The 15,561-nt window shown below is 55.3% G+C and overlaps 1 protein-coding gene across 1 annotated transcript in view; it reads left to right on the plus strand.

Annotated features, from left to right (window-relative positions):
• Nucleotides 1–4,414: 4,414 nt before the first annotated feature.
• Nucleotides 4,415–15,561, plus strand: part of GK5 (glycerol kinase 5) — a 55,376-nt gene continuing 44,229 nt past the window's right edge. The window contains exons 1-2 of the mRNA XM_004603206.2: nucleotides 4,415–4,722; nucleotides 13,321–13,414. Of these exons, the coding sequence (XP_004603263.2) occupies nucleotides 4,444–4,722; nucleotides 13,321–13,414 (373 nt within the window). The 5' untranslated portion in view covers nucleotides 4,415–4,443. The remainder of the gene's footprint in view (nucleotides 4,723–13,320; nucleotides 13,415–15,561) is intronic.

The raw sequence follows: 15,561 nt of genomic DNA on the forward strand, positions 1-15,561 counted from the left end.
TAATAAAGAGTGTGGAAGATCCTCCTAAGGACTCCTCACTTTCTCCACATCTCTAGCCCCTATCCGTGGAGGTCTGGCGATCACAGGATTACTACTCATTTTAGGGTACTGATAGATTTTAAGGTTGTCAGTTGGAGTGACAGGAAGACATGCATTTGCTCAGAAAAGATGCAAAACTGGGGATTTGTTCACTCTGGACCAACTGGTGGTCATTTAATAGTATTTAGGGATGAAGACGAGAGAGAGAGAAAGAGAGAGAGAGAGAGAATTGGAATTGGTGATGCTTAGGGGTTACATCTGGCTCTGCACTAAGGAATTACTCCTTGTGGTGCTCAGGGGACCATATGAGATGCCAGGGGTTGAACCCAGGTTGGCTGTGTGCAAGGCAAGTGCCCTACCCACTGTCTTATCGCTCCAGCCCCCATACATACTTACCTTTGTTGTTCCCTTGGGAGTTGACTTTCCGGGTGGGATTCAGGCAATCAATGACTGTGAAACGCTTTCAGATGAAATCCGTGTGACAAACACAAGGCTGCAGCTCCATCACGTCTGGTTTAGTGGCCGGCATCACACGTGGTTCCCTGAGCCATCTCTGAGCGCAGAGCCAGGAGGAAGCTCTGAGCAGAGGGACCTCCCCAGAGATGCTCAGGGGAGGTCCAGGGCCCTGTTGGTGGTTCTTGGAGATTAAGCTGGTGCTTGCTTAACGAACCCTTAGAATGATCAGGGTTTATTTCAAATGAACCCTTAAGAACATCGAGGGTCCAAGGATGCGGTCTTGCCCGGGTCCTTTGGTGCCAGGATCCCCAGACTGCCCCAGGGGTGCTGGGGGCCTCCAGGTCACACCCCACCTGTGGTACCATGCATCCAAGGAATTGAACCCAGGTCAGATATATGCCTGGCATGTGACTGCCACACTCTCTCCCCATCTTTCCTCCCTTCCCCTGTGATTTTGTGCTTAAAATGCCCCCTGCCCCTTATGAGACAGGATTTGTGAATATTTCTCTTTCAGTGAACTGCCTTTTCTTCGCTGTCACTGTTGTTGTTGTTTGGGGTAGTTTGGGGGCACATCAGCAGTGTCGGCGCTTGTGCTAGGAATAGGTTCTGTGCTAGGAATTACTCTTGGTGGTGCTGGGAAGGGAGCCAGATTGGCCGTGTGCAAGGCCCGTACCTACCCCACTTCACTGCTGGTCTGCTGATGGCTGCCTTGCCGTCACTCAGGACTTAACTTTGTGTATCTGACAAAGACAAAACTGAGGTCCCATCTCTGTCCCCCCCCCACCCACCGGCCCAGGGGCTTGCTGTGCACAGCAGCGGCTGACGCCTCAGCGTAATGCGGCCAGTCCCAAAGGAAGTTTGTACCCCAAGAACCTCTGAGAAGTCACGCGATTCATTCATTTTTTTGTTTTTGCTTTTTGGGTCACACCTGGTGATGCACAGGGGTTACTCCTGGCTCTGCACTCAGGAATTGCTCCTGGCGGTACTCAGGGGACCATATGGGATGCTGGGAATTGAACCCCGGGTTGGCCATGTGCAAGACAAACGCCCTCCCCGCTATGCTATCACTCCAACCCCTCATCTTCGTTTTAACAGACAGTTCCTCAGCGCCAGAGAAGCCAGAATGGACGGTCATCTCCAGGTGACAGGGCCAATGACTGGGTCATTTGGAGGTGGCAGGGCACCCGGGGCCCTGGGGTCATATCTGAAGACCAACCATCTCCTTCCTGAGCAGTGACAGGGAAGCATGACCTCGTACACTCTCTGCCCCAGCCCTGGAAGAATTGCAGCCAAGTTTCTGATGTTTTTCAGTGTGGGAGGTGAGTACACTGAGTACACTGAGATTTGCTCCTCAGCCCTGAGGAGAAAGTGTAGAAGTGACAGAGGCTGGGAAAGACACCCTGAGGCTAAGGCCAGAACCTGAGGAGAATCAGCTTGACAGGCAGGAGCTGGAGCAGCAGTGGCTTAGCAGAGAACTAAGATCAACGTTCCCAGCCCATAGCCACACCCTACCCGTCCCCCTCCCGGAGAGGAGCGTAGCAGGGGAGACTGCAAGGAATAGTTACAGGGAAACATCTCGCACCTCAGAGAGGCAACCATGAGTCTGTCAGGTTGGAAGATCCCAGATTTGCCTATTTAGGTTTTCCTATCCCCAACGCCCAACAGACACGGCAGCGTCCTAGCGCCTGTTCCCACCGTCTCAGGCAGACGATGTCCCCCACAGGCTGTGAGGTGTCTGGGATCAAAAAGAGACCAACAAACACCCCACCGGGTGGCTGCTGAAGGCCCAGAGTCCACAAAGTTCTATGCTACGCTGTGACTGATTTTAATTTATTAAAAGTTATCTCGGACTGGAGCGATAGCACAGCGGGTAGGGCGTTTGCCTTGCAGCCGGCCAACCTGGGTTCGATTCCCAGCATCCCATATTGTCCCCTGAGCACCGCCAGGAGTAATTCCTGAGTGCAGAGCCAGGAGTAATCCCTGTGCATTGCCAGGTGTGACCCAAAAAGAAAAAAAAAAAAGTTATCTCTAGATAGCAAGAAATCCAAGAAATTCCATACTGAGAAACACCCTAAGATCTACATTAGGGACTACGGAGCAGCTTTCTTGATTGCAGAAGGCCCGCGAGGGTTCATTCTGTGTGTCAACTTGCCCGGGTGAGAGGGCGCGCTGGGTGGGTGCCCACTAGTGGCCAAACACCAGCCTGGGTATTGTTCTGAGGTGTTTTCCCCCAAAACATGATTAACACTTAAGTCAACAGACACTGAGTCACCCTTCAGGGCGTGGGGCGGGCTTGTCCAGCCAGTGGCAGGAGCGAATGGTGCTAAGAATTCTCTTCAAGACTGTAGCAATAATAGGGGCCTCTCTGGGTTTCCCGCCTACTGCCCCTCACTCAGTGCTCCGACTCCAGACCCAAGTTTCCTGGGACTGGTGACCCCTCACAAACATCGGAGCCGGTTAAAGCAAATCCCGACCTCTCTGTCCTGTTGCTTCTGTTCCCCTGAAGAACGCTGACAAGGACAGGACCTGTTAGTCATTCATGTCTGATGATACTCTGTAAGTGACTCACCAGGACGGTGCCCACCCAAGGCGGCTCTGAGCCTGCTGAGCATAAGTCAGTAATACAGGGTAGGGACAGGCGACACACACACACACACACACACACACACACACACACACACACACACACACACACACGAGCAACCTGATCCAAAACACAATGCGTCTTTTCCTTTAGCTCTGTGCTGTTAAACGTTTTCACAGACCAGCACAGACGCACCTAGGTTCCTTTGCCCATTTTACAAAAACAAAATGAGTCTTTCCCGGCGTCGGATTTTGCAGGTGCAGCTGGGGGCGGGAGGTGGCAGGAACCGGGCAGAACCTTCCCGCACCCGGGGCTGGAGGCTGGGGGAGGCGCACCGTGGGCGTCTAGAAATTTCTAGGCCCCTCCTTGCTGCCTTTCAGTTTCTGTAATGCCCAGAGCCCGGGGCCGGGCGCCCTCTGGGCGAAAGGGCAGCTGCCGGCCTGAGCCGCAGCCAACGCAGAGCTGGGTGGCAGGTCCTGCTTCTTCTCGCACTGTCTGCGGACGCGTTTCCCGCGGCGCAACCGCTCCCAGGTTTCCTGCGGGGGGCGAAGACTTGGGGGAAACGCTCTGAGTCCGTTATTAAAGACTTTCGGCCGAATTTTGAACTTCTTTGCGCCTTTAATTCAAAAATGTGAACTCAGATGGGGTGAGAAAAAAAAACAAAAACGCTTTGGGCGTTTGGGGAAGTAATTTAACTCGGGGATCAGACCCCCACGCCACGGAGACCAGGGGTTCCGGACCCGCCTGCACGCGCGTGACCACTCGGGAGCTCACCACGCCGCGCCCCACGCGGTCTTTGCGGCGCGCCGTGACGCCACGTTCAGGGGCGTGGCTTCGCGAGGCGGGGCGGGGGCGGGGCCTCCGCCTGACCAGGCGAGTGGGGCGGGGCCTCCGGGGGAATCAGCCAAGAGGAAGAGCCCTCCGCCTGGGACCAGGCGAAGGGGGCGGGGCCTCCTGCGGGGCTCAGAGAAAGGGGCGGGGTCTCAGCCAAAGGGAAGGACCCTCCGCCTAGAACCAGGCGAGTGGGGCGGAGCTTCCAGCCCGGGAATCTGCTAAGGGGGCGGGGTCTCCGCCGGGAATCAGTCAAAGGGAAGGGCCCTCCGCCTGGGACCAAACGAAGGGGGCGGGGCCTCCGGCGGGGCTCGGCGAAGGAGGCGGGGCCTCCTCCGGGAACCAACCAAAGGGAAGGGCCCTCCGCTGGGACCAGGCGAAGGGGCGGGGCCTCCGACGGGGTTTGGGAAAGGGGCGGGATCTCCTCCGGGAATCAGCCAAAGGGAAGGACCCTCGGCCTGGGACCCGGCGAAGGGGGCGGCGCCTCCGGCAGGGTTTGGGGAAGGGGCGGAGACCCGCCGCGGACCAGGCGAATGGGGCGGGCCGGGGGCGGTGGCCCGCAGGGGCTCGCTCGGCCTCGGCGGCGCCGCGGCACTCTACCTCCAGCCGGCTGCGTAGACGGCCGCGGCGTGGAGTCGTGCGGGCGCAGGATGTCGGGGATCCTCGGTATCGGGCCGCTGGGCCGCGCCAAGCCCGGCGCAGGGAGCGCGTCGCCCGCCGGCTTCGTGCTGGGACTGGACGTGGGCAGCTCGGTCATCCGCTGCCATGTCTACGACCGTGCGGCGCGCGTCCGCGGCTCCAGCGCGCACAAGGTAACTGGGCGCGGGGTCGGGCCGGGCCGCCGCCCCCTGCCGCGCGCGCGGCGCCGCGTCCCGAGCGTCCCCGCCCCCCGGGCCCCGCTGAGCCCCGCGCTCGGCCCCCTGCCTGCCCCTTCCTGGCGGGGCAGGACGGCGCGGCTGGCCACCCGGGACCGCTCACGCCCGCGCGGGCATCCGCGCCGCCGCCTCCCCTGGGAGGGACTCGCGGGGCAGGGCAGGTTGATTTTTCCCTGCCCGTCCCAGATTGCCCACATCCCGCCCGGTCTTTACTTCCATGAGATGCTTTCAGCTCACGATCCACTTTCAGTCTCTCCCTGGGCATCCCTAGTAACCGGTCCCCCTTCAGGTGCCCCCTTGTCCGCCGGCTCTGATGCACCTGAATGCGGGAGGGAGCGGTCCCGTTTGCAAGCCCCGACGGCCACTTCCTTTCCGAAGTGGAGAATTCCCGAGAACTTTCAGTTCTTCTGCTCTGAGAAAGGAGACCAGGTGCTCAGCAAGGGACCGTTTGGTGAGACCAGCGCGCCAAGACCATGGGTTCTCGGAACCTGGTGCTGTTCTTCCCAGTGTCAGATCTTTTCCCTGTGAGCCCGCGGAGGGAGGGTCGGGGGGCGTTAGTTACCGAAGTCATTGCCTGTTTGGGGCGTTTGCTCTCAGGACCTGGAGGGTGAGCCGGAACCACCCCAGCTCTCTCCTTGGGCACCCGTGCGGACACTGTCTACCGTCGTCACACCCCCATCTCCTCCAGCCCGAGAGGCGAGATTCAAACCAGACAGTCTCCTGCGGGTTGCTCCTTATCACAGCCTCCCTTCTCCTCCCGCTAGACTCAAAACACTTTTGTTACAAGCAGTGATTTTTTTTTTCAGTAATAAAAGTCTTGCACCAAAAGAGACAAATTGTTACAAGATGACAGAGTCTCACTGGGGTTGCTGTACTGTTTGGTGCTAATCATTCAGATGTTTTTAAGTGGGGTGAGAATCTCAAAGTGAGGTGAGAATCAGCGATGGCACAGGCACACTTGCAGTGAGTTTGATTCCACCTCACCAGGAGTGATCCCTGAGGACAGAGGCAGAAGTAAACCCTGAACACCACTGGGTAAGGCCCAGAAGGAAAAAAAAAAAAAAAAAAGATTGCCCTTTTTTTTTTTTTTTGCTTTTTGGGTCACACCCCGAGATGCACAGGGTTTACTCCTGGCCCATGTACTCATGCACTCAGGAATCACTCCTGGCGGTGCTCGGGGGACCATATGGGATGCTGGAAATCGAACCCGGGTTGGCCGTGTGCAAGGCAAATGCCCTACCTGCTATGCTGTCGCTCCAGCCCCGGGCAAAATTCTCAGTGCCTGGCCTGGGTTTGGTCCAGGGGCCCTGAGCTCTGCAGGCCTGAGCAGCACATCATCAGGCCCTTATGTTGATCCACTTGCTGAGAATCACCCGTGCAGCCCACAGGCCACCTGAGCATTGCTTGGGGGGCACCCTCTATGCCCCCTGTCCTCCACTGAAATAACAGCTGAGAGGCCGTGAGAGAGGGCAACGTCTTGGAAGCACGGGACAGGGATGGAGGCTAAAGGAAGCAACCACATCTCCAGCCCCACATCCCCTGTGTTCGGAGGGGGCCGAGGAGACAGCCTGGTGGGCTTCGCTTGCGGGAGGCCTGGGTTCGATCCCCAGCACCTCAGGGTCTTCCCAGGCACTCCCGGGTGTATCCCAGGCACTCCCGGGTGTGGCTTAAAGATCAAAGAGAACCAAAAACAGTAGTGTACGGCCAGGCATGGGCTGGAGCGATAGCACAGCAGTAGGGCGGTCGCCTTTCATGCGGCCGACCCGGGTTCGATTCCTCCGCCCCTCTCGGAGATCCCGGCAAGCTACTGAGAGTATCGCATCCGCATGGCAGAGCCTGGCAACCTACCTGTGGTGTATTGGATATGCCAAAAACAGTAACAAAAAGGTCTCTCAATGAGAGACGTTACTGGTGCCCGCTCGAACAAATCGATGAGCAACGGGATGACAGTGACAGTGACAGTGACGGCCAGGCATGCAGCTCAGTATAGAGCCTTTGCTCTGTCCGCGGGAGGCCCTGGGCTTCAGAAGCGATAGATGCATCATGAAATGAAATAGAATTGGTTTCATTTAAGAGGGTAAAGAGTTTAGTCTCTGAATTTAGGAGTCTGCTTATTGGGGCCGGAGGGGGGGGGGGGGTAGCCCAGTGGTAGGGCCCAGGCTTCCCATACCTAAGGCCCTGAGTTTGGCACCAATGCCCCCCCACCCCCTCCAAAAAAAAAAATCACAAACAGAACCAAATGGTGTTTGTTTTTTTCTCAGGAAAGCAGATTTCCTTGGCCTGATCGTCCTCAACAAAGCCGAGCATGATGAGGGTGGCAACCAAGCTTCAGCCATCATGCTGGGAAGCAGGAAGGAGGACCCAGGACCACCCTGAGACCCCCATGGTCTGTCCCAGGGAGGCGCAGGGCACCACCTGATGCCAGGGATAGAGCTAGGGCCAGCAGCGCACAGGGCAAGTGCCTTAGCCCCTGTACTGTCTCTCTGGCCGCTGCCTTTTGCTCTTTTAGTTTGGTTTGGGTTTTTTGGGCCATACCTGAGCAGCGTACTCCTGGCACATGCTGGGGGATGACTCTTGGAAGGCTCGGGGAGCATATGAGGTGCTGGGGGTCGAACCCAGGCTGGCCGTGTGCAAGGCAGGTGCCCTGCCCACTGCACTATTGCTCTGGCCCTGTTCTCAGATGAAGTATGTGTTCTAGTCTTTTGTCCCCCTTTTCTTGGGGAGGGGCAGGGAGGAGGGTGGAGAGGAATTGCTTTTCCGTGTTGAGTTTTGAGATTTCTGTTTTCTGTGCCTCTATCAATCCTATATTGGACACGTAATTTGTAGACATTTTTGTCAGCCTTTTCATTTTCCAAACAGTATCTGTGGCAGAGCAAGTGGCTTTCATGTTGATGAAGTCCAGTTCATCACATCTTTGGTTTTATGAATTGCGTTTTTGTCGTCATGTTTAAGAAACTGACCTAATCTCAAACCAACAAGCATATTCTCCTGTTTCTCTTCTCAGCGTTTTAGAGGTTCGTGTTTTACATTAAGTTGTATGATCAGTTTTGAATTACATTTGGTTTGATGTGTGAACTTTACACTGAGTTTTATCTTTTTTGCATGGGGCTGTTTCATTGTTCCGACTCTGTTGAGGAAAAAAAACAACTCTGATTTTTATTGCCTTGTCCATTTGTCAGACGTCATTATCTAGATTTTTGTAGTTTTACTGCTAAACTTCTTTATTTAACACTGTGGAACCTTTTGTCTTTTTTGGGGGGCCACACCTGGCGATGCACAGGGGTTACTCCTGGCTCTGCACTCAGGAATTACCCCTGGCGGTGCTCAGGGGACTATATGGAATGCTGGGAATCGAACCTGGGTCAGCTGTGTGCAGGGCAAACGCCCTACCCGCTGTGCTATCACTCCAGCCTCCTGTCTTTTTTTTTTTCTTTTGGCTTTTTGGGTCACACCTGGCAATGCTTGGGGGCTACTCCTGGCTCTGCACTCGGGAATCACTCCTGGCGGTGCTCGGGGGACCATATGGAATCCTGGGGATCGAACCCGGATTGACCATGAACAGAGCAAACACCCTCCCTGCTATTCTATTGATCTGGCCCTCTATTTTCTTTATACTTTATTTGGACTGGAGGGGGGTAGGGGGGCTTGTGGGCAATGCTCAGGATGCCCCCAGGATCCTCTTGGAAATTGGTGGATAATCTGGCCAGAGACTCAGCATTTAGGACCTGGGGATGGAGTACTGTCTGGGCCCTGCGGGGTCAGAGACTACCCGGGTCACCCCGGCAGGGCCTCGAGGGACTGGAGGACTGCACTAGGCAATGCTCAGCAGACCGTGTGGTGCCAGGATTCAAATCCAAGTCAGCCAGTTGTAAGGCCTGTGCCTTAGCCTCTGGCCTCTGGCCTCTGTCTGTCTCTCTTTGTGCCAGTCCCACGCTTTCTTTTTTTTTGCTTTTTGAGTCACACCCAGCGATGCTCAGGGGTTACTTCTGGCTTTGCACTCAGGAATTACTCCTGGCGGTGCTTGGGGGACCATATGGGATGCCAGGGATCGAACCCAGGTCGGCTTCGTGCAAGGCAAACGCCCTACCCGCTGTGCTATCGCTCCGGCCCCAGTCTCAGGCTTTCGATGATGGGAGCTTGGTGCTGTGATTCTGCTGTGTCCCTTCCCACATTGTTTGGGCTGTCTTGCCTTTCAGAACCATCATGGTTTTATCAGCAAGTGATAAATTTGAGGTTCTGACAAGAAGTGCAGCCACGGGAATCCTCGTTCCGTGTAGGGACCGTGTCCCGCGGATCGAGATTTTCATCCTTTTGATTTTTCAGCATTTTAATATTGACTCTCTGTGTGTAATGCTTTGGGTTTATCGCCTTATGAATATTCTGATTTTCTTGAATAAATAGGTTTTTAATTTTTCTCTGAACTTGGGAACTTTGGAGCACTATTAATTCCCTGGGAGAATTTTCTTTTTTCCCTCCCTGCTGTGAGCTCATTTTCCTTCGGGGAGGGACTCTGATGCCCTGGAAGCCAGGTCTTTTCTCTCGTCCCACAACCCACTGAGGCTCTGGTCCTTTCCTTCTGCTCTCTTCCTTGCCTCATGCAGTTTAGATGATTTTTAATGACCTACCTTTAGTGTGGTTGGAGTAATAGCACAGTGGGTAGGGCATCACCTTGCATGCAGCCGACCCAGGTTCGATTCCGCGTCCCTTTCGGAGAGCCCGGCAAGCTACCGAGAGTATCCCACCCACACATCGGAGCCTGGCAAGCTCCCCGTGGTATATTCGATATGCCAAAAACAGTAACAAGTCTCACAATGGAGACGTTACTGGTGCCCACTCGAGCAAATTGATGAACAACGGGATGACAGTGATATAGTGACAGTGATCTTTAGGAACTTTTTTTTTTAAACCCATTGCCCCCTCCATTCTATCATTAAAGCACATTGGGTAAGTTTTTAAAATTTGAATTCTCACCTTTTTTTTTTTTTTGAGTTAGCTGATTTCCACCCCACATTCCTCCAGTTTTAAATGAGGCATATTTGATCTATAAAAAAATGTCTGGGGGTAGAGAGATACGACGGCAGGTAAGGTGCTTGCCTTGCACGCAGCCAACCCGGGTTCAATCCCCAGCACCCCATATGGTCCCCCAAGTACTGCCAGGAGTGATTCCTGAGGGCAGAGCCAGGAGGATTGCTGGGTGTGTCCCAGAAGCCAAATACAGCCTGTCTTTAAGCTCCACAACATGATATTAGCTTCCACATTTGCATGGCCCGGAGAGTTGCCTAGTTAATATGCCCAGCCTCTTCCTAGCTCCCCCCGTGTGAGGGACCACTTGTGGGTAGGGCGTTGGCCTTGCACGATTTAATTCCTCTGCCCCTCTCAGAGAGCCCGGCAAGCAACCGAGAGTATCCCATCTGCACAGCAGACCTACCTGTGGTGTATTAGATATGCCAAAAACAGTAACAAGTCTCACATTGGAGACGTTACTGGTGCCCACTCGAGCAAATGGGTGAGCAACGGGATGACAGTGATACAGTGATCGCTGCTCTTAGGTCTCTCGAACTTCAGTTGTCTGAGAATTTCAAGTTTGTTCCCACAACCTTTAAGGCCTGCTTCTCCCACTCCCTGAAGTGCTATATTTCAGAGGCCGTGTTCAGGGGGCCTCCGGGGCTACCCTGGGTCTTGCTTGGGGTGCCACACCGCACTGGTGGTCGGTATTAAGTTCCCGCCCGTGCAGGGGCATGTACCCCTGGGCCAGGAGTCTCCTCCCCAGCCCCTCATCACTGTATTTTGCCTTCCTTGACTTAGTCTGGGTCTTTGCCGAGACACGCTGTGCTTCCTGCCCTTCTCGGAGGGTTCTGGTAATATGGCCTCAAAAACCCGGGTCCGAGATTCTCGTAACCTCAATGACCACTGATTTTACCTTCTTCCGAGTGAGTTGAGATGCTGTTCATTTTACCTTGTACTTTTAAAAATATTTTATTTTATTTTACGTTTCTGTTTTTCGGGACACACCCAGCGGTGCTCAGGCCTGGCCCTGCGCTCAGGGGATCACTCCTGGTGATGCTGGGGGGACCGTGTGGGGTGCTGGAGAGCCACCCTGGCCAGCTGTGCGCCAGGCAAGCGCCCTCCCTGCTGCTCTGTCTCTCCAGACCCCTCTCCCCCTTGTAACCTGATTTTTGCACCTGCTCCCCTCCTGTCCCTTCTCGTGGGTATTATCGTCTTCGTTGCCACCATCTCTGGGGTCACACAACTGTTGTGTTGCCAGGGTTGCAAACATGTGGTTGTGTTTGCTGCACACACACACACTTGGTTACAGAGACTGAGGGCCAGACACTGGTGGTGGTGCCACAGATCACCCCATTAGTGCTGGGGACCCCGTTAGTGGAGCTGCGTCGGGTGTCTTAACTCCCAGCCTCAGGCCTCCCCAGCCAGCTCCCAACCTCCCCCCCCCCCCCCCCGTGCAGGCCACGAGTTGTGGGCTTCAGGCCACACGTCCTGCCGCTGTGGATTTAGCATTTGTTCTGTTCTCAATGTTGTGGCACTGCTGCGTGGCCCTGCCCAGTGTCTGTGCCCCCGGGGGTCCGTGTGGGCAGGGGTCTGCCCCTTGGGCCACGGTGACGTCCTTGCTGTGGTTTGCCACAAAGCTTCCTACGCTCCAAGTATGGTCTGTTTGCATTAGGGGTGCCACCCAGGTCAGCACTGCCCGAAGCACCTGGAATTCCCGATGCCCTTGACTTTGTGTGTGTGTGTGTGTGAGTGTGTGTGTGTGTGTGTGTCTGGGTCTGGGTCTGGGTCTGGGTCTATGTGGGTCTGTGTGTGTTGAGGGCCACACCCAGCAATGTTCAGGCCTACGTAGGAGTCACATCACTCCTGGCAGTGCTAGGGGCCCCTGTGGGTCGCTGGGGATCGAACCCAGGTCTGCTACGTGTAGGGCAAATGCTCTGCCTGCTATACTATCACCCTGGCCCCTTCCCTTGGTTTTAATTTCCTTTTTTTTTTAATGTCATGGTGTTTCATTGTTGCCACGTCTGGGGTGACCCCCACATTGGGCTGCCTGCCCCCCTGTGGGAATCAAAGCTTCCGGGTTTCCTAAAAAAGCAGGAGCACCCTACAGGGGCCCTGAGGACCCTCCCAGGCCATCCCGGGCTCCTGCGCCCCTGCCACCTTCTTGGCACTTTCCTATCCCCAAATCCTCCCCTTGTGGGTCTTTCTGGAAAGCAGGAGCTTTCGTGACCTCGCCAGCAGCTGTCCCTGTGTCTGGCAGGAGCACTGAGAGAGGCGACAGCCCCAGGTCCTCCCGCTCTGGCCCACAGGACACCTGTCCTGCTCCCAGGTGCATCCTTAGGGCCACAGCTACTGCAAGGTCCCCTGCGCCCTGGGGCCCTCCCCAGCGTTCGGGGGCCAGGCCAGCAGGTGCCCATAAGACCCTGGAAACTCCCCAGCGGCTCCTGTACCTGAGTCCGTGTCTGCTCGGGCTCCCTGACGTTATTTTCATCTTTCTGTTTTAGTTTGGGGGCCGCCCCAGCTGTGTCTCAGGGGCCCCCTGCGGGTTTGAGGGGCTGCGTGGTGCCGGGGATGGGAGCCAGGATGCCCTGAACAGAGCCCGGGTGCACCCTGGGTGCTCTCTCGGTGGTCCACTCCCGGAAGTCTAATTCTGTTTGAATGAGCCACAAGGGGGTCCGGGTGCCACTCCCAGCCGTGCTTGGCCCTGGGGTGCCAGCCTGGCAGTTTGGCACTTAGGGACCTGCAGCTGTGGATTTAGCATTTGTTCTGTTCTCAATGTCGTGGCACTGCTGCGTGGCCCTGCCCAGTGTCTGTGCTCCCCGGGGGTCTGTGTGGGCAGGGGTCTGCCCCTTGGGCCACAGTGGCGTCCTTGCTGTGATTTGGGACAGCCAAACCAGAATGAGACCTGGCAGTGATCGGTGGAACATGCAGTGCTGGAGGTCAGAGGTCGGGCTTGAGCTCTCCCCGGTGAACTGTCCTGTGTAACTTCAAGCCTGACTGTCTTCCTAATTACTAAGCTACAACATTATTGTATTGTCAAGTCTTCATTGGAGACTTTTTGGGGAATACAAAGCAGGTCTTCTGTAAATTCTATGAAGGAAAGATAACGACTTATTCCACGGAGTCCTCTTAGATACTGTATTTTCCCATTGTAACAGTAAACACGAGTCATGTTACTAAGTCTGTAGCACTGTAGCACTGTCATCCAGTTGTTCATCGATTTGCTCGAGCAGGCACCAGTAACGTCTCCCTGGTGAGACTTGTCATTACTGTTTTTGGCATATGGAATACGCCACAGGTAGCTTGCCAGGCTCTGCCATGTGGGCGGGATACTCTCGGTAGCCTGCTGGGCTCTCTGAGAAGGGCGGAGGAATCGAACCCGGGTCGGCCGCATGCAAGGCAAACACCCTACCCACTGTGCTATTGCTCCAGCCCGTTACAAAGTCGTTTTAATTATCATTGTAATTATTTCAAGTCCTCTTAAGGCCCAGGTGCTGCTGCTTGATCTAATGTGTTTTTTTCCTAACATAGGTAGAAAATCTTTATCCTCAACCTGGCTGGGTTGAAATTGATCCCGACGTTCTCTGGACCAAATTTGTGGCTGTAATAAAGGAATCTGTCCAAGGTAATTAGATTCATAAATTTATAAACTTAAAAATGTTCATTCTCTCAAGGTGAAGGGGGGGCACCCCTGGCAGTGCTCAGGGCCTGTCCCTGGCTCTGTGCTCAGGAATGACCCCTGGTGCTCGGGGGACCGCAGGTGGTGGCAGGAGTGACCCAGAGTGGCCTGCCCCTCCCCCTGCCGCGAGGGTTTGCCCACAGTCCGCTGACCTGTGTGGGTTTCCTGTGTGGGTTTCCGTTAGGGCACCGACGGGGCGGGCGTGCACAGCTTTCCCGTCATTTCAGGGGCTCGTTGCGGTGGAGAGGGAACCTCTTTGAGGAGGAGGTGACAGCAATCCTGGTCCTTCCATGTTGGGCCCTTTCAGCTCTGCACAGAGCCCCCCAACCCCCCCACACACACCCCAGCCCGCCCCTGGGCCTGGTAGCCCAGGCAGAGTGGAGGCCCCGCGGGTGCAGCAGGCAGGGGTGCTGGGCAGAGTCTCTGTCCGGCACGGCCCAGCTGCCTTTTTGTCCAGTGGGTTTGCGTCCTGCCCGGCGACGGTGCCCGGGTGCAGCGCGTCTGCCCCACTTCGAGGTCTCGGTTCTCGGAAGAACATTCGAGATGCTCCCTGGGGCAGGAGACAACCGGATCCAGAAATATCAGCTCGGAACCCCTCGAACTTCATTTTCCTAGCCTCTCTGCCTCAAAGCCTCCTTTTATTTTTAAGTGCCTTAGCATTTTATTTATTTATTTATTTATTCACTGGGGTTTGTTGGTTTGGTTTGGGGTTTTTTTTGGTGGGGGGGGGGCCACCTCCGGTGGTGCTCAGAGCTACTCCTGTCTCAGTACTCAGGAATCACTCCTGGTGAGGCTCAGGGCTCGTGTGTGGTGCTGGGGGCCCAGCCTGGGCTGGTTGCATGGAAGGCAGCACCTACCTCCCGACCACACCCCTCAGTACACACACACGCGCGCGCGCACACACACACACACACACACACACACACACACACACGTGCCCCTCCCCACCCTTTCCAACTTTGGCCCCATATTCCTTTATTCCTTTCCTCTCCCCCGCCTCTCCCCGTTGCTTGAGCCCTGAGCGATCAATCTTCAGGATCTGGTCAGTTACTCCAGGACAAAGTGGGCCCGACAGACAGTACAGTGGGTAAGGTTCAGTCCCCAGCACTGCAGTGGGACCCTGAGCACTGCCAGCAGTGATCCCTGAGCAGTAAGCCAGGACTAAGTCCTCAGCACCACCAGGAGTGGCCTAGAAAAAAGCAAACGCGCACCAAAAAAGATCTATGACAGAGGAGTTGGGTGAGCGAAGTCGAGCAAGGAAAGATTTTTCCACAAATCGTGCTGGGAAAAGTGGACAGCCACATGGAAAAGAAAAAAAGAAAAACAACCAGTACTTGGAACCACAGCTCACAGCATCCACACACATTAATTCCAGGTGGGCTAAAGACCTAGAAATCAGACCCCACAAGCTGGGAAATATGTTGAGGAAAACATAGACAGGGTTCTAGGAGGTGGACATCAAAAAGGTCCTCGATGACCTAATTCTGCCGGTACAGAAAACAAAACCAAAAGCGATCAGTTGGGCTTCTACGAGGTTGGAGAGTGTCTGCGTGGCAAAACCCCCTCTTGAGAAGTTTCGAGAGCAGATTCATGGAGTGTGCTGGCCTCCAGCTTCAGAACCTGTTCTGCAAGGTTTGGGAACTCTCACTGACTGCCTGACTCACTGGCCGTTTGACTTGGGAAATGACTGGGGTCACTCCCACGGGCTCTGCCACTGGCCACAATGGAAAGGAACCTCGTCCTGTGTAAACGGAGAGGGCTTTACCACCCAGGAAATTGAACATCGGTGCAATAATACTGTCTAGTAATTAGCATCCGTGATTCCCTCCGCCCTCGCGCCCGTGCATAACTGTTTCCAGTCTAGAATCCGAAGGGGAGGGGCTGCAGAGAGCAGCCGAGTTGCTTCGTCTCTGTAGCACAGAGCAAGCCCTTTGGGACCCCCACCCTGAGACCGTGGGGGTCCCGACACCAGCAGGACCACCTAGCCGGCAGCCTGCGGGGCCTGTCTGATTATTTCCACAGGATTCCAGTCAGGTTTGTGTTGGGGGGAAAGTGCTGTTATCAGGATGCGGCTTCCACAAAGGAGCGAATCC

Source organism: Sorex araneus, chromosome 2 (genome assembly GCF_027595985.1).
Source record: "Sorex araneus isolate mSorAra2 chromosome 2, mSorAra2.pri, whole genome shotgun sequence".
Lineage (NCBI taxonomy): Eukaryota > Metazoa > Chordata > Mammalia > Eulipotyphla > Soricidae > Sorex > Sorex araneus.